The sequence below is a fragment of the Chinchilla lanigera genome, unplaced genomic scaffold (genome assembly GCF_000276665.1).
Source record: "Chinchilla lanigera isolate Chin_1 unplaced genomic scaffold, ChiLan1.0 scaffold00030, whole genome shotgun sequence".
NCBI lineage: Eukaryota > Metazoa > Chordata > Mammalia > Rodentia > Chinchillidae > Chinchilla > Chinchilla lanigera.
The window spans coordinates 21,424,332-21,444,058 of record NW_004955431.1 but is presented as its reverse complement, the minus strand read 5'-3'; the positions used below and the strand labels follow the sequence as shown (position 1 = coordinate 21,444,058).

Below are 19,727 nucleotides of genomic sequence, written 5' to 3'. Positions count from 1 at the left end.
GCTACTAACTGTGAGCTAAATGAACCTTTCCCCCTTTAACTTTGGGTGTCAGGTATTTTGTCTCAGCAATGAGAAAAGTAACTAAGACACTAGATGAGGGAAAGCACTTTACCTATCAAATTGGCCAAAGGTTTTACAATACATCGCATTAGAGTGAACCATATGAAGTCACCAGGGCCTCTGCCTGCAAAATTGGCCATTTCACATATGTTCATTTCACATAGTTTGCTAGAGTGTAAATTAGTGCAAAGATCACCAGGATAATTTGGCAATGTTGATAAAAATAAATACAGTCTAAACATTTACTGGACAAATATGTATAATGTAGAAAATATCATAAAAAGATATATGAATTGCATAAGTGTCTGTAGTAGGAAAATTTTGGAAACTATCCACATGTTCCTCAACAGGCTCTACCACCTATACCCTGTGCATGATTCAGTGGAATCTGTGAAGAATGAAGAGGCTCTTTTGATGCTGTTAGGGAATATATTCAGTTTACTGTTAATGACAAAACTACACAGCGTAACAGTACTTATAATATTCTACCACTTATGCTTGGACAAAAACTGTGTGACTAGGTTGAGGTATGTGAGATAGATATATAGATATGTATATGCAGACTATTTCTGAGAAAAAAACAACCTAAGTTGTCTCTTGGAAGAAGAAATAAGACAGTTTAAAGGCATGGGCAGATAGAGACCTGCCTTTTATATGAATATCCTCTTGTAGCATTTGAATTTTCTCCCATGTATGAACTTATTTTGTAAAGAAAATGACCTCTTCCTTCATGCTACAGGTGGATTTCAGCATAGATCAAATAGTTTGGAGTTACACATGTCACTGGCTGCTCTTGTGATGTCTGCCTCCACCCAAAGGATGTTAAAAATTAGGTGGGCAATTGCGGGAGTGACAATGTCCTTTTCACACCAGACCGTCTAAGGGAGAGCCACAGGGTGGAGATGGGTGGGTGGAAAATCCCAGACACCACCCAGAGCAAATTTGGTTCCAGTCTCAGTAATCGTAGTTTCCCAAACGTGACTCCAGAACATAGAGAAGGCTAAACGAACACCACAAGCTCAGACCAAGTGCACTCAGCAATTTATTACGAAGAGACAAAAGCCGCACTGTGCTTTCAGCAAGGGGAAAGAGATTGTAGGACCTCTTCTTTCACAGTGTCAGAGCTGCAAAAATTAAACCTGTGGAGAGAGAGTTACAGCATGAGGTTCTTTTGCAGGTGGCAACGTGACATTGAATAAGTCAACAGTTCCCCTTCCCCCCACTCAGCTCCCTTTGACTGAGGAGCTCTATGATATCAAACAGAAAGACTACTCACCTATCCTTATGGCCTCCTAATGTGCTGAAAGCGAATCAGCCACAACAAACCAAAGCTTATAATTGGGGTCTCTTGTGTGCCTGCTTCTCTGGCCTAGCCATGAATTCCAGGGGCCAGCAGTGTCCCATCTGCTGCCCCACAGAGGATTTTCTCTGTTCACCCAAGATCACAGGGACCCTCATACAGTGTCTCTGGGAATGTAAAACATCCTAACCACTTTGGAAACAGACTTGCAGTTCCTCTAAAGGTCAAACAGAATTATCATAAGACTCAACCATTCTGCACCTTCGTGTATCCCCACAAGAACGAAAACATAGTTCCACATGAAAACTTACACGTGAATGTTCACGGCAGCATTATGACAGTCCACAAGTGGAAACAATCCAAATGTCTATCAACTGATAAATAAAATGTGCTATGTGCATAAAATAGAATATTATTTGGCAATAAAAAGAATGCAGTACTGACACATGCTGTTTGGAAGAACTTTGAGAACACTATGGTAAGTAGAAGAAGCCAGTCACAAAGGACTACATATTCTATGATTCCATTCATACGAAATATTCAGAATAGAAAAATCTGTCGTCACAGAAAGTAGATTAAGTGGATGCCTAGGGCTGGGGAAGAAGGATGTATAAACTGAGTGATGATGGGTCAGGGATGTGGGGTTTCTTTCTGGGATGATGAAAATGTTCTAAAATTCATTGTGGTGCTCATTGTACCATCCTGTGAACATACCAAAGGCTATGGAATAGTACACATTTGAAAGGGTGAATTGTACAGCATGGAAATTATATCTCATAAAGTTGTTTCAAAAATAATAAGGAAGACTATCAGTTTTGAGGGGATGGAGCCTGGGCAGGTTGGGGCAATCACCAAGCCATGAGAGTGAGGATACGTCTGGCTTCCCTTTCCATTGCCAGAATCTCTGGCTAAAGGAGCACCATGCGCTAAGCCAGATTTCTCAGGACTTAGCTTCAGAATGCTGCTCCCTGATGAGGGAGCCCGTATGTGGGATGAGGACGGTGGTGCTTGGGATATACAGTGTGTGAGTTCTTTTGTGCTAATAATTCCACTCCGGTAGGATCCAGACACCTCTGGCAGACGCTATGGACTCTGCAGGCCCCCATCCAGCTGTGAGAGGATGGGTGTCATGGAAAGAGCAATGGGTTAGGCATCAGAAGACTTGGGACCTAGCAGCTGTGCCTCCCCATGCATCTTCTGCACCTGAGTTCATCAAGGAATGGCCTATCTGCTGTCATATCTGACCCTTCCAACAGCACATCGACGAGTCAGTATAATTATTTTGCAGCCAGCAAAGTTAAGTCACACAGCCAAGCAAGGTCTTGTGTGTGTGTGTGTGTGTGTGTGTGTTACTGGGGACCGAACCCCGTTCCTTCACACTGAGCTATATCATCAGCCCTTTTATATTTTGAGACAAGGTTTTACTAAGTCACTAAGGTGCCCAGGCTGGAATTGAATTTGCAATTCTCCTGCCTCAGTGCTGGGATTATAGGCACACATTACCACACCCAGTACTTGGTGTGTGCTTTTCAACATTCTGAAGTCCAAGATTTTTCATTTAATTTTTTTTTTTTTTTGGTACTGGAAGTTGAACTCACAACCTCATGCTTGCTAAGCAGGCACTTGTACCACTGAGCTATATCCCTGGCCCATCATTTAGTTTCTCTATGTGACCTTAAACAAGATACTTGACTCTTCAAGTGTCACTTCCTTGTCTTAACATGAGAGACGGAAATCTTTGTTTCCTTCGAACTCTAACATTCCATTACTTTCTGATTATGCCCTTTTGAGATGTCCTTTCTTTTTGTTTTTAATTCTTTTTTATTTTATTTATTTATTTATTTGTCTTTTTGAGACAGGGTCTCACTATGCAGTGCAGGCTGGCCTTGAGCTCACTTTGTAGCCCAGGTTGGTCTCAAACTCACAACGATTCTCCTGCCTCAGCCTCCCAAGTGCTGGGATTACAGACATGTGCCACCATGCCCGGTGAGGTGTCCTTCCTTCTATAGCTCAAAAGCGGTTATGTTCTCTCCCAACTCCTACCAAGGAAGATCTTATTCCCTCAGATTGAGGAGAGTTTGCATGGTGAACCAGACTGCCCTCACAGTTTACATCTCTCCCATGGTACAGTCTCCACACAAACCAATTTACTTTAAGAACCATACACTAACTGAAACTGAAACAAAGGGGTCCCACAGACCCTTCTAGTCCCTGCCATCAACTACTTCCCAGATGATCTCCTTGTTGTTTGAGAGGAAACTGTCTCATGTTTGCCCGTTTCTTAAATATATGTCTCACAGCCAATGCTGTGCCCCTTCCAAGTAGAATATTGCCTAAGGAAAATGTTTGATTGTTCAAAATAAGTCAGATGCATAGATGGAGTTTTGAGATGAATAGTTTGGTAGATGAGCAGATGGAAAGGAAGATGGAAGGCTGGCTGGATGTCCACAAGGATGAGGAAACAGATGTGTGAATGGATACACGGATGTACAGGACAAGGCAGAGGAGTGGATGGATGGGTAGATAACAGATAAGTAGATGGAGACACAGATGTGAACGGGTTACTGGATATATGCATGTATGCACAGACAGACTCATACATAAATACAATCAAACTTAGATGGAATAAAAGATACGCACTCGGCCCCATCTTCACCACGCTGCACTGTGACATGGGAAGCCCCCAGTTTGGGCCTGAGGAGATTTATCACATTGTTATTCCAGAAGAACTTAACCTTCTGGATTTCTCCAACATCGAGGTCCACGTCAATGGCACGTGTAAGTGTGGCATCCGGTTTGAGGGATCCCCTGAAAATACAGCCACAAAACATCAGCTGGGTGTATGAATATCCGGATGGCAGAAATTATTGTTTCTCTAAACACTGGCTTCTGTTGTTGGTTTTCTGCAAACACCTGGAATGACTCCCTACACACCCACGAACTGCCAAACACAAATGTATTTGTGCAGAACACATGTTAACAAATACTGGACTGGAGATTTCCACTGTTCTAGTTTGTCCCTAGAGAAAAGTGATGTATTTGGGGTACATAATAGCACTATCAGTCTGCGCCAGGACCAATCGGTGCAGTGTCTTTTCTTAAAAGATGCACGAAGTCATGTTAAATTATAAAAATTAGTGCAAAAACAGAGCCTAATTTTACCACACAGGTTATTGGTTCATCACATATTTACCAAGCTCCTCATACATCAAGCATAAGCCAGGGGTTGAGGCCCTCATAGAAACAACCACCTAGCCCAGGCTTCATGCGCCCCTGTGTGTTTAGGGGGGCAGTGTGTGTTGAAGAAGCGGGAGTTGTCATGTAGCTGTACTTTGCTGGAGGAGAACTTAGGTTCATAAAACCTAAGTCACTGATCAGCATTCTAAAGGGAATTGGTACAGGACATTTTAAATAGTGAGTCTTTTTCTCTGGGACTCACTATTTTTATATGTAAAACAGGATGCTATTTTTTTTTTTGTTTTGGTTTTTCTCCGGGAACTGAACTCATGACCTTGCACTTGCCAGGCAGGCGCTTTGCCGCTGAGCTAAATCCCCAGCCCCAACAGGATGCTATTTTAAATTTTTGATTAGTACATGTTTGCCGTACATAACAATCATATTCATTGGAGGAGTTCGTACACATAGATAACACATCTCTATTCTGATTATTTCTCCTTTCCTCTACTTCCCACTCTCTCAAGCTCTAACTCCCCTTCCCGTTTGCCAAATATCTATCCCCCTGTTGCCTACTGTCCTTTGCTTTGCTCTTTACATTATTTAAAAACAGGATGACTGAACTAACTGAGAAGACTTCCTTCCAGCTCTGACAGTCCAAGATTCAATGGTTCTGTAGAACGGATGCCTAGATTTATAAATCAGTTTACACCCAATCTTTTATGAATCATCTATTATGGAATGTATGGCCATTTCAATCCACTACAGAACTTACTCAAAGATCTCATATTGTTTTGAGCTTCCATTCCTTCCAAACAAAGCAATCTTGATGTGCCCTTTCAGTTCCTTTTCTCCAGATAGTGTGACTGATACCTTATACCTCCAACCTGGTAAAGAAATACAATCAGTTCAACAAACTTGTCGAAACAATGACCCAGATTGTTTAATATAAGCATTGTTTTTCTAAGCTCTGAATCCCCGCATGGGTGAGAGGTCAGGGGTGATGTGACTAATGGTTTCTTCCAAAGGATTGGGACCCAGGGATTGAGATTCTGGGTGGGGTGAGGAGACCCTGAGGGGAGGAAATACTATAGTTCAGCACAACAAGTGCGCCTTGACAAATGAAGGGTGACGCATTACTGCATACAAGTATTCTAATACACAAGGCAATGGACTCAATGTGTCTCCCCAAATTTATATGCTGCAACCCTGAATCACTATGTGATAGTACTAGGAGAGGGGAACCCTTGGGAGATAAACTGGTAACAGCTCTGCGCTAGTCAACATAGTGGAGCCCTTGCAAATGGGATCAGTGAAAGATACTCCGGAGGGCTCTCTCGCCTTCTTTCCATTCAATGGGAAAACGCAACAGGACAGCAGTATGCACCCAAGCATGCTGGCACCTGATCTTGAACTTCTAGCCTCCAGAACTGTCAAAAATAAATTTCTCCTGTTTAGGTAGAACTTAAGATCTGGCATTTTGTTATAGCATCCTGAACTGAGACACTTGGTTGGATGTGGCCTTTTCACTTGGCTTGTCCCTTAAGATGTCTCAGAGAGTTTTTCTCTTCAGTTAATAGAACCACATTCTTTTTTAAAAACGGCTGTCATAGTGTTTAATCTATAGCATTGGGCTACTTTCCAATTGATGGACATTGTGATTTTCTCCTCATTCTTTTGTTATTAAAACAATGCCACAATGGGCATCTTTGGACACATCTTCTTATGCATACATGGTATGTTCTGAGAAGCAGAGTGGCTGGATTAAAGGAATATGCTGTGAGACTTTATAGATACTGCCAAGATAAATTCAATATTACATGAAATACTCTATGTGAAAAGTGTTTTGCAAAGTGCCACATACTTTAAAATTTAAAACTCTTTTGGTAAATAAGGCTCTTTTCTACATACATTATGTGATATTATTTCTATAAAATTAATCTTTAGGTTTTTCTGTCTTGTATTTTTTAGTGAGAAGCTAGATAAAGTAACAGCAACCACAAAACAGTGTGTATGATAATTGTCACTAGGGTGACTTCTGGGCTTGCAATGATTTTGCCTCAGTTGCCCTCTTTTTCAGTTTGTAGATGTGGCCCTTCTGCGCCCAGGGGCTGGGTAGAGAGGTGAGCCGGCTAGAGCCATTCATTGTTCTTTACTCTGCTGCTGATCAGTATTATTGGTTAGTGAAGGTGAAAGTGAGACCCAAGACAAACGCCATTCTACAGTCCTTACGTCTCCGCTCAAGCTGGTTGTGGCTGAGTTTCTTTCAATTTCTACCAAAGGTGCTGACTAAATAAGGCTGGTACACCTTTCAAAATTATTGGCAAGAATTTTTAAGTGAGTAAAATGGAAACTTACGGGTAAAGTTCCCACTATCTCCTGTGTTCAGAAAATATGTTTGTTCCACACCACTGATTTGCTCCTGAAATTGGTCAGCATAGTGCCCCATTTTGGGGCATCCTGTGGCCGGACAAGGAAAACAGCCATTCTAGTGGAAAAAATATAATCTGTCTGTTAGTAGTAGGCCTTTGACATGCTCACTGTATCCATCAGTTCATCTTCGGATCTGTTTATCTATAGTATCTATCTATCTACCCACTCATCTCCCACCTACCCTTCCATCAGTCAATCCATTCTCCCACCCCACTGTCCACACACGCATGCATCTGTCTACTCATGCACCATCTGCCCATGCTTAGAACTGCGTTAGACCCTGCAGAGTGCCCAACACAAAACCTTGAAAACTTAGGGTACAATAGGAAGACAAATCATATATATGAAGTGATGAATTTAAACTATGAAAGGGGAATGGAAACAATGCCTCTAGGAAAAAGTAAATGGAAAAGACAACAGTTATTTTAAAAAGGGGGACAAAGCATAGCAGCGATCATTTTCACTTTAATGTGAATTATTTCTCCACTAGTTAACCCCTATTCAGTGTTCCCCAAGTGGGAGTTCATTAATTAGGCTTTCAGACAGGTGAGGATTTTATGGTACAATATATTTTCCCTCTCTCTGTCCTTGACTTCATATACACACCTAATTCATGGTGTGCATAGATAGCTCTTTTGCAGTCTGGAGAGTATAAGACAGGTGCTGGAGGTCACATTATTACACACACAACAATAACAGCCAACATAGCCAAAGCTGTTCGCTGGACACGCGCCGCCTTGGGGAATCAGATATCAGGTCTCCTTGACTTTAGTTCATCTCAGAATGTCAAGATCAAAATTAGTTTTGAAAGGGAAAAAGATAAATTTGAGCATGTTTTTATCTTTGAGAAAAAAATCTTTTAAAATGTTGAATTTTTGCTATCCTTAGTATAACTGATTCAAGTAAGAATCATCAATAGATACTCAGACCTTTCACTGGGTTCCAATAGAAACTAAAAGCTTTCCCCTTAGTAGATTATTAAGGGGACATTATTATTGTATATGACACAGAAATCTGGCAGACACCACCTTAACCGAATAATCAAAACATGCAATCAAATAATGGACAAAGTACCATTAAATACATATACTGAGTGGCTGAGTTTCTGTCAAATGCTACCAACGGTCCTGACTTAATGAACCGGGCACATCTTACTTAGACAAACTATGATAGGTTGTGACTGACTGAGAAGGATGTAATGTCACCCATAGGATCACAAAGAAATAATCAGCCAATTTCAGAGTGTGGGATATTCTACTGAACATCTTGCTTGGTCAAATATACTCGTCATAATTTCCCATGTCCTGGAAGTCCAAGGAAAAAATGGGAAACTGTTTGAGATCGAAGGAGACTAAAGAGAGGACATTAAATGCAATGTAACTTAAAAAAAGAAAGACAGGAAGGAGGAAAAAGGGAAGGAAGGATGGAGGGAGGGAAAGAAGGAAGAAAAGAAGGAAGGAAGGAAGAAGAGAAGAAGGAAAGAGTCAGCCAGCTCTAGGGAACATTATTTGAGTAAATAGAGAAGTTTAAATATGGACTATATATTAGAGAATATTAGTGTATCCAAGTTAAAGCTCTTGAATGTTGTCCTATAGAATGATCACATTCTTAGGAGATAAATGCTGACACATTTGTGCATAGAGCGTCCTAATATCTTTAATTCACTTTCACGTAATTTAGGAGCAAAGTACACATATGCATGTACATATAAAATGCTAGCGCTTGGTGCACTGGGTGATGGGTGTAACAGACATTCATTCACATGCTCTTTTTCAGGCTCTTGCAGACTGGAAGTTGTCATAAAACAAAAGGTGACAACCCTGGAGTGGGCCCAGCACAGCCAGCTCTGTGCCGCTCCCCTTCCGTCCACCCTGTCCCTGCAGCAAGAAAGATCTGGAAGCCTCAGCTTTTCTACAACCTCTGATTATTCATGCAAGGTCACACACATCTCTTGTTCTAAGCCATGGGGACAAAACACCACCAGCAGGGCCACCACCCTCTTCCTGGGCCCACTGTGACCTACCTCCTGGAACTCCTTGTAGGACGCACAGGGATAGCCCAGGAAGCCATCGGGGTTGAGGATGCTGCTGGAATAATACTTGTAGCTCCGTAGGTGGTTGCAAGCGACCAAGTCGCTGATTCCTGAGGAAGGTGAGGCCATGAGAACTGGAGGAGGTCTTTTCCCTTTGAACTGCAGCCCCTTCTGACCCTCTACCTTTCATGAATGGGCATTTGCCTAGGAGGACTACTTAGGGCCAGCCAAAGCTGAGGAGAGACAAGTCTTGATTAAGAGCCCGATGGGGTGGGCATGTAACATAAATGAGGAGGCTGGGGACCAGGTGTGGCTAGAGAGGCAGAGTGGGGGCAGGTGGATTCAGAGAGAGCCAAGAGACAGAGAAAAGACAGAGAAGAGACAGAGAAAAGATAGCAATTGGTTTCTAAAAAAGCAATATATATGTAGAAATATAGATAGATAGATAGATAGATAGATAGATAGATAGATAGATATAGATATATGAGAGAGACACACACACACAAAGGGCAGAGGCAGAGACACAGTGAGAAACACAGACAGAAGCAAAGACAGACAGAGACAAACAGAATATAAAATTGGCTTTCCTTATCTATGAATTCTGTAGCCTTAGATTCAACCAATCCCAAGTCAAAAATGTAGTGAAGTCCATGAAGGTTGTATGTGAGCTGAACACATGGAGTCTTTCTCTTTTCACTATTCCCAAGATAATAGCATATGTATTATATATATATATCTCAACTACTTATACAGTATTTACATTGTATGAGGTCTTACAAGTAATCTAGAGATGATTTATAGTATACAGGAGGATATATGGAGGTTATATGCAAATGTTATGCTATCGGATGTAAGGATATAAAGTTGAGGTTCTGGCTTCTTAAGGAGCCCTGGAATACCCTGATGCTGGGGGATAATTGTATATGCATTGCAGAGGGATAGACAGACAGCAGCAGAGACAAAGAGGTACACAAAGATGGTGACAGTAGCTTTTGAAAGGATCCTGCAGAGCTCTGCCAGTTGTTAAAGGCCCAGATTATTTGTTCATTTTTCATGGGAAGTAAGGATCCTGACTTCCACGTTTCAGGGCTGGCAGTGAGTTTCCATGCTATAAGAAGTCAGCACGGAGGCCCACCCACCACTATGGTGGATTGCATTGTGCCACATCCAGGGACCCTGGACCACGTGGACAGGACAGGTGTTTCCCAGGCCAGCCTTTTCTGAGCCTGAGTGCCCAAGCTGAGCAATTCCTCCACTTCGCTATGCCAAGCACAAGGCAACTCTGGCTACTCTTTCACTGCACTTTAGTTATCATCTTTTTCATTAAACCAGAGTCATTTGGTTTGGAAAATTGATTTTTCATTTTTCAGCTACTTGGTACAAAACCTCCCATGGAGTAATCTACAGTAATCCCACACTAGGGACTCTTCTGGGGTGATCTGCTGAGCTGTATGCTACACCCTTTGGGAAAGGAATGCTCCCCTTTGTGGCCCGGGTGGATTCACTATCACAGTTCCAGCCCCGCTGTGCATACGGTTGAGTACCTTCCGCCCGGTGACCAGGTTCTGAATGCACCGGACAACAGAACCTGTTTTAAACTTAATTGTTTCTTTTATGCCAAAATGCTGCTCAGGGACCCCATAATAGAGAAGAAAGTGGATTTCATTGTTTCCCGTACCCAGCACCTGGGTGACTCAGAGCGCAGCACAATAGAAGCACACGGCAGCATTCATGGGCTTGTTCACTCTAAATTGCCTCTAATTAAACCTTGGCTCACTCCTATTATGTGTGCCCTTCTTGTCATTTCTGGGAAGGGGCAGCTATTACTGTGACTCTGGGGCACCTTCAGGGCAAGCCGAACAGCGTGTCCTCAGAGAGTTACCTGGTTCTGGGCTGAGAAGCCCAAAGCTCCATTTATTTGTTGGTGGATGCTGAGGGTTGCTTTATCCACCTCGCTCTCTGACATACAGTACACAGAGTACGGCACTGCCACGCAGGGCCACTCAACTCCACACAACAGAATGCGCTTAGTGCCCGCTTTGGGCGAGTCCCGAACAGGGTCCTGGGGTGTCTAGGTGCCCAAGACATAGTCCTTAACTGTGGGGAACTTCTAATTCAGAAAAATAAAGACAAATAAAATGACTACAGACCATAAACCTCCTCCTTCAGGGAGGAGAGTGAAATGGGCCCTCAGGAGGGGTAAGAAAAATAAAGGTAAGAAAGAGGGAGTCACCTGATGTTATGGCTATGGATCCTGCTCTTTTGGATGAACAGAAACACACAGGGCTTGCCAGGACCCCTGCAGGGGCTCCCCAGACCTCCAGACCCCACTGTGCATATATGACCCAAACACACAAAGCACAGCCCTCTTCTGTCTTCCGATCAGCTCAGCCCCCTTCCATTCCTAGGACCTGGCAGTGGCAAAAAGCAAGAAAGTCACAGCCTCCAAATCCCTGTTTACACTCTGTAGTTCAAGGAACAGATGGTGACGGAAGGCCAAAGCCAGAGCTCAGTATTTGCCAGTGCGCCCATCCAGACCTGTCCCAGCATCCTCACAACTGGAGGAGATCCTACAGGCTGGGAATCAGAGCCATCATCAGAAATCAGGCTTAAATATAAGATGCCCTTGGACAAGCTAACTTTTCTGACTGCCAATTTCTGCAGCTGTAAAATAGGACAGGTCAGAGTAAAAATCTTATAGCACAAGCGCTCCCTAAGTGGCGGCAAATTCAGTATCATGGTGGTTACCCCCACACATTCGGCTTTCTCCCCAGCTACACCAGTTGCTGCCTTATTTCTCTTATTTACATACCTTGCCAGAATCCATTGACATCAATGATGGTCGAAATGATATTTTTCTCACATCCAGGCATTTCCTTTCCTCCATTTGGAAAGAAGTCCAGATGGCCCACCTTTTGGCTCATCCCAAAACCTGAAACATGTGAAGTGAGGGGAGGTAAGTGATCCTAAGTTAGACCATGGTCCAGTCAGATGTTCAACTCATCCCAACAAGAGCAAGAGCCTTCCTGGCAAATTCTCCCCTCAGCACAAGTATCACCACCTCTACCTGTGCAGAAACTTCTCAGATAGGAGCTTGGCAAGACAAGGAGGATGGAGAAAATATAGGAAGTGAGTTGAGGGGGAAGCTGGGCTCCGGGTGAGTGCGTGCAACTGTGTGCTATTCCTTGTGAGGCCCTGGACAATCCAATGTGCTCTGATACCGAAGACACTGATAGGCACATATCTGGCAATTTCTATTACTTTGCTTATTGTTAAATTTTGATTTCCATATTATATTGCTATGTTGAGATCAAATGGCATTAGGTGCAAATTGTTCTTTTGAGAGCCACAGGATAAGAGTTGGGAGCTTTGGCTTGTGAGGCACAGAAATCCGTGATTACAGACTTCACTTAACTTCAGTGAATCTCAGTCCTTCAGCTGTGAAATGGTGATATATTCACTTTTTAGAGTGTTACAGGATTAATAAGCTAATGTTCAGTGCACCACCACCATTATCATCACCTTTAAAAATATACCCTGTATTGGCATATTTCATGAATGGGTATGTGAGAAAATATTGAAAAAATTGATTTTAGGAGAATAACATCAAAGGATATATTTAAATTCCAACAAAAGAAACTATAACCAGAGGTCAGTGTCAATAATAAACATATCTGCCACTTTGGATATGCACAGACTGGGGAAGGTGGCAGGGCTTAGGATTGAATGAGAGCCTCCTAGGGCCTATAAAAGGGTGTTTTATTTTACCTGGGCCTCAGGCTGATACCATCTGCATTGTGCTGCCTATTTATTTGGGGCTGGAACCAATTTTTGACTGGTTGATACCTAAGCCATTCCTGTAGTTAGCCTTTTTGAATAGCCTCCTTGCTGTGTGTGTGCGTGCATGTGTGTGTGTGTGTGTGTGTGTGTGTGTGTGTGTGTGTGTGTTTGAGCATGTGCACATGTTTTGGGGTAGGGGACTCTTGCACCCAATGCTATCAGTCATGACCCTGGTGACCGGAGCGTGGGATAGAGGAACTTACCAAGGGAGGGAATTATGGGAGCAATATCTGTGTGGATTACATCCACAAACATGGCGTCAGATGGGTCCAGTCGAACCTCCTCGGGTGTGCCCTGGAAGCATGGTTCTGCTGGATCCAGCCCTGAAAGGAAGGAGACAGACATGTTGCACTTTGAAAAACACTTGGATCTAAACCCCACCCTCACTAACCAAGCATGAGGATTCTTGGGCAAAGGGCCCCAGACCCAGATGGCTATGGCAGTTCCCAGTCTGCCTGGCAAAGAGGCTGAGGCAGAAAGACAGGAATGAGGGCAGTGTCTGTTGAAGCACATTGGGAAATCCCCAGTTCCTGGCTCCATGAAGGTTGTGAGGAGATCTCTGCACACCTCATTTCCCTTTTCTTATTTTTTTCTCACACATGTTCCCCTCTGGCTGTTGGTCTCAGGGTCTGCAAGCTGTGTGGCCTCACGCAGTGGCTCCCCAGTCCCTGAGACTTCACGCTTCTCTCTCTGCTTGGCCCTTCCTGGATATTCTACCTGTATTTGCATCTTTCTCCTCCAGGACCCAGCTGTAAGACCATCCCCTCAAGAAAAACTTAACTCCTCCTTTCTTAGCCTATTCTAGCCACATTATATTATTTTTTACTTATTACTTTCACTTTGCATTTCATTTGACTGCTTAGTTTTCTGCTTCCAGGACTGCAGGGTGTGTTTCCTAAGTGGGGGCTGTGCCCAGCTCATCTTCAAAGAGAGGTAGAAGGTGGGGGAAAATCGCACACAGTGACCTGTATTCTTGCCCCTGTTCTGCTGAAGGTCCAACGTTTATTCTCACCCAGAAAATGGGAATCAGGACATCTGCCTTAAAACATTATCTAGGCCTTTATATTTAAATGGTCACAACTAGAGACCATACTCATAAGCGAAATAAATCAAACATACATGTGCAAGCACTGCATTGTGTCACTAGTGTAAAACTTAAAAGAGTTAAGTTAAACTCGGAGGTATGATAGACACTGTGAAATGATAGGAAACCACCGAAGAGTAAAGGGCTTCTGGGATGTGGGAAAAGAGAAGGGAAAGAAGGAGAAATTTTGTATGCATGTATATACAGGATAGATAACATGGTTGTTCTTCTGTCTTCTATTTCTATGCTGAAAGAAACTGTCAATGAGCCTTTGGTTGACCAGTATCGCATGTCTATATCTGTTTTCATGAGAAGCCACTTTGAAGATATCAATATGTAATACAACCACCATTGTTAATTCCCTACCACTTTGTTTGTAACTCTGTATTGTGCTTGTGATATGTTGTAAAATGTTGTATGTCTGTTAATGTTTCCCTCCTTTTATCTTTAAAATAAAATAAAAAAAATAAAAAATAAAAAAAAATAAAAAATAAAAAAAAAAAAAAACATTATCTGGAAACTGAAAAAGTCTACATAACCATAAACTATTACCCCCCTCTTCTGTCACTCAGGGCCTCGAGCAAAAGGGACGCCCATCAAGACTGAGCCAAACTGTTCGCTCAAGTTGTATCCTGATTTGGTTGCCCAGAGTAAAGTCGTCCTTGTCGGTCTTGCACGCATTCACTCCGCTTAGGATCCATTCGTTCGTTCATTCATCCATTCATTTATTCATTGCAGTGTTTACTGAGCAAGAGCTATGTGGTAGGTCTCAATTAGACCCTTTCATTTTCTGCCTGTGCCTGACACAGCAAAGACAGCGAAGAAATATTTGTGTGGAACTGACGAACTTTTAAAAATTATCACACTTTTTTTTTTTACTTGAATGCACTTTAGAAATAATCCCATGGCCATAGATGTAATATACTATTGCATTTTTCTTGTTTCATAAACCCATTTTTATTTGCAATCATCTGTGTTTTAATATACATTAAAATATATGCACAAAAATTTTAAAAATAAAATATATGGCCAATTATTTGTAGTTTTGTTTTTGTTTTTGTTTTTGTTTTTGTTTTCCCCCCGGTACCAGGAATCGAACTCAGGACCTGAGTTTGCCAGACAGGCACTGTGCCGCTGAGCTAAATCCCCAGCCCCCCAGCCAACTATTTGTAAACGAAAGCCCCGTCTAAATTCAGCTCCCAGAGCAGCAGGGGTGCCCTTCGCCGTGGGCAGCTCAGGAGCACAGGCTTCCGCTGCCCCTCGCTCCAGGCACTTGGGTCCCGGCCGGCCGGCGCCCCCACCTACCTGTGATCCTGCCCGCGCGCCCTTCCAGCCTCCGGCCTGCCTCCCCCGCCACGTGCGCGCCCAAGCTGTGGCCGATCAGGTGCACGTTCACCGGCTCGTAGCTCAGCTTCGTCTGCGGAGGGAGGGCGCGTCAGGCCCCACGGCACTCACGCGAGGGTCGGGGAGCGGACGCCGCCTAGGCGGAGAGCGACCCCGCGGGGTCTGCCGTCTGCGCGGCTGGCCGCAGCGGAGCGCGGGGCAACAGTGCTGACCAGCGGCCGCGGCGCCAACTGCAGGCAGCGGCGGAGCCCCCGCCCTGTCCCGGGCAGGGTGGGGCCACTTTGCAATCCCAAGCCTGAGTCGTTCCCAGAACAGCCTGCCGGGAAGGGAAACCGACCTTGCAACAGGTTAGGCGCCCTCGGCTGGGACCGCATGGGGCGTCGCCTCCCGAGGGAGAACGTTTGGGCCGCTTGACTTGCCGCCCAGCCCTGCGCTCTGGGTGCAGTGTGGGGTTTCCCTGGCCCCAGGACGGGGCCGGGCAGGCCTTACCCACAGCACTTGCACTAAGTAAGCGATCTCTGCGCCCACGACCCGAATGTTCTGAGCCGCTTGGCTGTAGTCCGTCCGAGAGCCGCCCTTCCAGTCCACGCAGATGCAGTTCACCTTCTCCACCTGGAACATTCTCTGGGGAAGACAAAGATGGGAATTCCCCCATCAAGCACTGCGCTGTGCTAGAGATTTATTATCCTCCCTCTACCATCACATCCTGATGCTCCATATAGCACCTGCTCCACAGATACGGAAACTGAGGCGGAAACGGGCAAGTGACTGGTCTACGGTCTGACAGATGGTTACTGACACAGCCAGGTCAAGAAGTCCACTCATCAGATCACGGGTGAGCAAACTGCTACCCAATAAAGTTCACCAGTTAGCCCCTCAGTCGTTCTAGGCCCTCTCCAAGTACCTAATACTCCCTGTGGCTAGTGGCCCCTGATTTGGACAGCACAAGTACAGACCGTTTCCATCAGCACAGAACACGCTATGGGACACATGTGCTTTAGAAGGCTGTATTTCAGCTTTTAAACAAAATGTCCCATGGGGCTGCATGTTAACAATCCGAGATGAAAACGTCAGGAAGTGTGTGTAGTCTGCTCGTCAGACTGTCCGACTAGGGTTTGGGTCCTTTTCACCTCAGAGGGCATGGCTGCCTAGAAATTGGTGGGTAGGGAAGATTCGCAATGGATACACTGAGAATTTGGCTTTCCTCAGTGGTGTTAGGAGGGAGCCCTGCCTCCCTGGAGAATTTTCTGTGCTGGTCTCAGAGCCTCGGGAGTGCAGTATTTGAATCTGTGTGCTGGGCGCTGGCCTCCCCAGGGAGAGCCAGATGAGGAGGAAGGCCCCTACCTCACACATTTCCGTCAGCCAGTTCGTCTCCCCGCTGTCTAGGAAGCCATGGATAATGAAGCGTGTCTTGCGGTCCAGGTTGAAGTTGGAAGCTTCGATGGTGGCTGGGTCAGTGGCACTGATCAGCTGGTTAAATTAGAAAAGGAGAATTTGAATACTGGCCTTTTCAAGCCATGGGCATTTTAGTGACAGTTCCAGTAATGGATGTCACAGGGTCAGTCCCCACCAAGTTGGATCAGGCCTGAAGGAATTCCTCCCCCCACCCTTCTAGAATTTTATTTTAGTTTTTGTTAAATTTTATTTGCCGTTGGTACATGTTTGCAGTACATAATGATTCCATTCCTGTGGGGAGCTGGTGCGTGTACACAACACATCTTAATTCTTTTTTCATCCGTGTTTCTGGCCAGGGGTGTGGCTAGAATTCTGAAAGCCCAAGTTCATAGACTATTTTCCTGAACCTCTAACTGCAGTCTAGAATTTCTCTTAATCATGAAACTAGGCAACAGACCACTTTGGAATTAACAACCTTCTGACTGTGTCCTTAGTCGAAGTCACAGGTGTTTCCATGTCACGTTGTAATAGTAGAGCCCTAGCCAGGAGCAGCAGGTTTTAGGTGAGATTCAGCCCAGCGGAGCCAGGAGAATTCACAAGACTCCTACGTCTCATGGTCTTGCTCAGGCTCACTTCCGCCAGGACAACACCCCGCCCGGCAGGTCTTCTGGTGCTGAAGATTGCTTTCAGGGACCTTACGTCTTTCCTTCTGTGTTTAAAGTTGTCCTTTCCCCTGCTCCTGTTTCCTAGCTGTTCAGGAGGGGTTTATGCACCTTCACCCTCACCCTCAAGGGGCTTTTCTCTCCTACTTCACTGCCTACAGTCAACAGCAGATAGGACTTTCCTGGGGCCATATTTCAGCTTATCCACAACTCCCGCTCATACTCTTCCTCTAAAGGAATAGGATGTTGGTACTGCAGTGCTCCTGAAGATCTGGGCACCTCTGTGTGTGTGTGTGTGTGTGTGTGTGTGTGTGTGTGTGTGTGTGTGTGTGTTTCTAAGTTAGGCATCAGATTCTCAGGTGTTTAAGATTCTCCAAAATCTCTAGGTCTCACAATGGCAGGACAGCACCCTCTGGAAAGTTCTAACCCAGTGAACTGCACCCTAGACTGCCATGTGAGGGCTGCAGCATAGGACCAACACTTGCCCACCGTGCAGTCATCCCACACCCCCTCTTACTTGGTAGTTTTTCTGATTTTCATTTGTGTACAGAAGAAACCGAGTGTTAATGCTCTTGGGGGATGAGGGTAATAGCTTCAAAGGCCGTTGAATGGTCCCTGCCCATGGTTTTTCATCGGAGAAGCAGCCAAGGTGGTCATAGCAGACTTCTTTCCCTGGGGCAGGAAGAACCACAAACAGGATACATGTGAAGTTTTGGGGAGAGGCAGTTTATCTCTGTGCAGGAAGATGCTTTAGGTCAGAGCCAGTGCCAGCTATGGGCCATTACTTTTGCCATCAGTATTCCTGAAACTACTGTGCTGATAAGAATCACTTGGGGTCTAGGGGTGAATATATATTTGCGTATATTCCACACAAATACCACACACATGCCCAGGCCCTTCCCTCCCAGAGTCTCACTCAGAGGGTCTTCAGGGTACCTGCAGACAGCATGTTTACTAAGTGTCCCTAATCAGGCAGGCCAGGGAATCACTGCTCTCCATCCTGCTGCCTGAGTGCTGCCTCATGTGGGGAACTCCCTGGTGGCCTTGTATGTATCAAATATTACCTAATATTGGGCCAGGGATGTAGCTCATTGGCATAAGCACCTGCCTGGCAAGCGCAAGGTCCTGAGTTCGATTCCCGGTACCAAAAAAACCCCCCAAAACAGAAGACAACCCCCCGAAAAAACCAAAACAAAAAACAATATCACCTAATCCCAAGTGCCCGGGAGCTCTGCAGCACAGAGATGCTATGTACTCATCTCAGCGTCTCTGTGACATGCAGCACAGGCTGTCACTTTCTCCCCAGAGAGATGGTGACAGGATCCTCACCTCTGACGGTGGCCAGCAGGACAAGGCTGATGGTCCATGCGAACAGCATCTGCGGGTTGAAAACACAGTGGCACATCTACCAGCACCCGCGGGCACAGGCATGAGGCTGGCACAGCAGAGCCCAGGGATGGTGGGAGGGCAAAGGCGCAGAAACCCAGTGGCCTGGGCCTTGCAGGACCCTTCTTTGGGAACGGGACCCTGAGTTTGGGACTTCCAGAGGCACCTGGAGTGGGTAGCACCACCCTGGAGCCCTGGACTGGGAGTCCTTCCATTACAGCTGCCTCTCCCTCCTGAGCCCCGCTCCTGGCAGCCCAGTACTGCCCTATCCTGCTCTTCATGCCCTCCCTACAGGGGCTGTGACTGTGACTTACCGTGCTGAGCTGAACTTCCACTCATGTCCTGCAGGTTGGCCGTAGCCTTTTATAACCAGACTCGATCCTCCGCACACCTACGAGGAAAGGCCACGGCAGGATAGATAGGGCTTGCGTGGTCACTCTGAACCTCAGTTATCAAAAACACATAAAACTAGTGCCATCTGGTGAGCAGTGCTGTTTAGAAAGGGAGGAAAAGAAAAACTAACTTTAGGGAGGAAAAGTGCTCTGTTAATCTGAGTTTCCAGGTTCATTTGCCAAAAGACTGTGTTCCCAAAGTGATAACAGGGGCACACCACACTGTAGTATCTACCCATCAAAATCCCTTCAGACACAGGGACTCCAAACCCATCCGGTTGGTAGAGGATGCAGAGGACTTGCTGTTCAGTGAAGGGTGTGTTTTTTAACATACATGCCACGTGTACCTTAGGGATGACGTTGGGGTTCCCCTGTAAACCTACAGCGTAGAACCTAGACAGAGGCTGGAAATGAAGGAGTTGTGCAGAGCAGGATGTGCTAAAGGGTAAAACAAACTCTGTTCACAGACAATGTTGCTTAAATAAGATAGTTTATCATTAGCTCACTTCTGAGCTGTTCTGACTGCACTTTGATGCAGACGTAAGAAGCTGAAGGTTTTTTAAAAATTTCTTTCAAAGCTAAGAGGAGACCCTTGGTGGACAGGGAGGTGCTGCCCTGTCATGTT

The 19,727-nt window shown here is 45.1% G+C and overlaps 1 protein-coding gene across 1 annotated transcript; it reads right to left on the bottom strand.

The window, feature by feature from the left end:
* Positions 1-1,079: 1,079 nt before the first annotated feature.
* Pnliprp2 (pancreatic lipase-related protein 2) lies at positions 1,080-18,714 on the bottom strand. Its single transcript, XM_005387853.1, has 12 exons — positions 18,654-18,714; positions 17,842-17,996; positions 16,612-16,737; positions 15,757-15,891; positions 15,229-15,340; positions 13,043-13,162; positions 11,812-11,931; positions 8,991-9,109; positions 6,893-7,022; positions 5,310-5,421; positions 4,001-4,168; positions 1,080-1,199 (listed from the first exon to the last, which is right to left on the bottom strand). The coding sequence occupies exons 1-12, from the start codon at positions 18,700-18,702 to the stop codon at positions 1,136-1,138; spliced, it is 1,410 nt and encodes a 469-aa protein (XP_005387910.1). The 5' UTR covers positions 18,703-18,714; the 3' UTR covers positions 1,080-1,135.
* Positions 18,715-19,727: the final 1,013 nt, after the last annotated feature.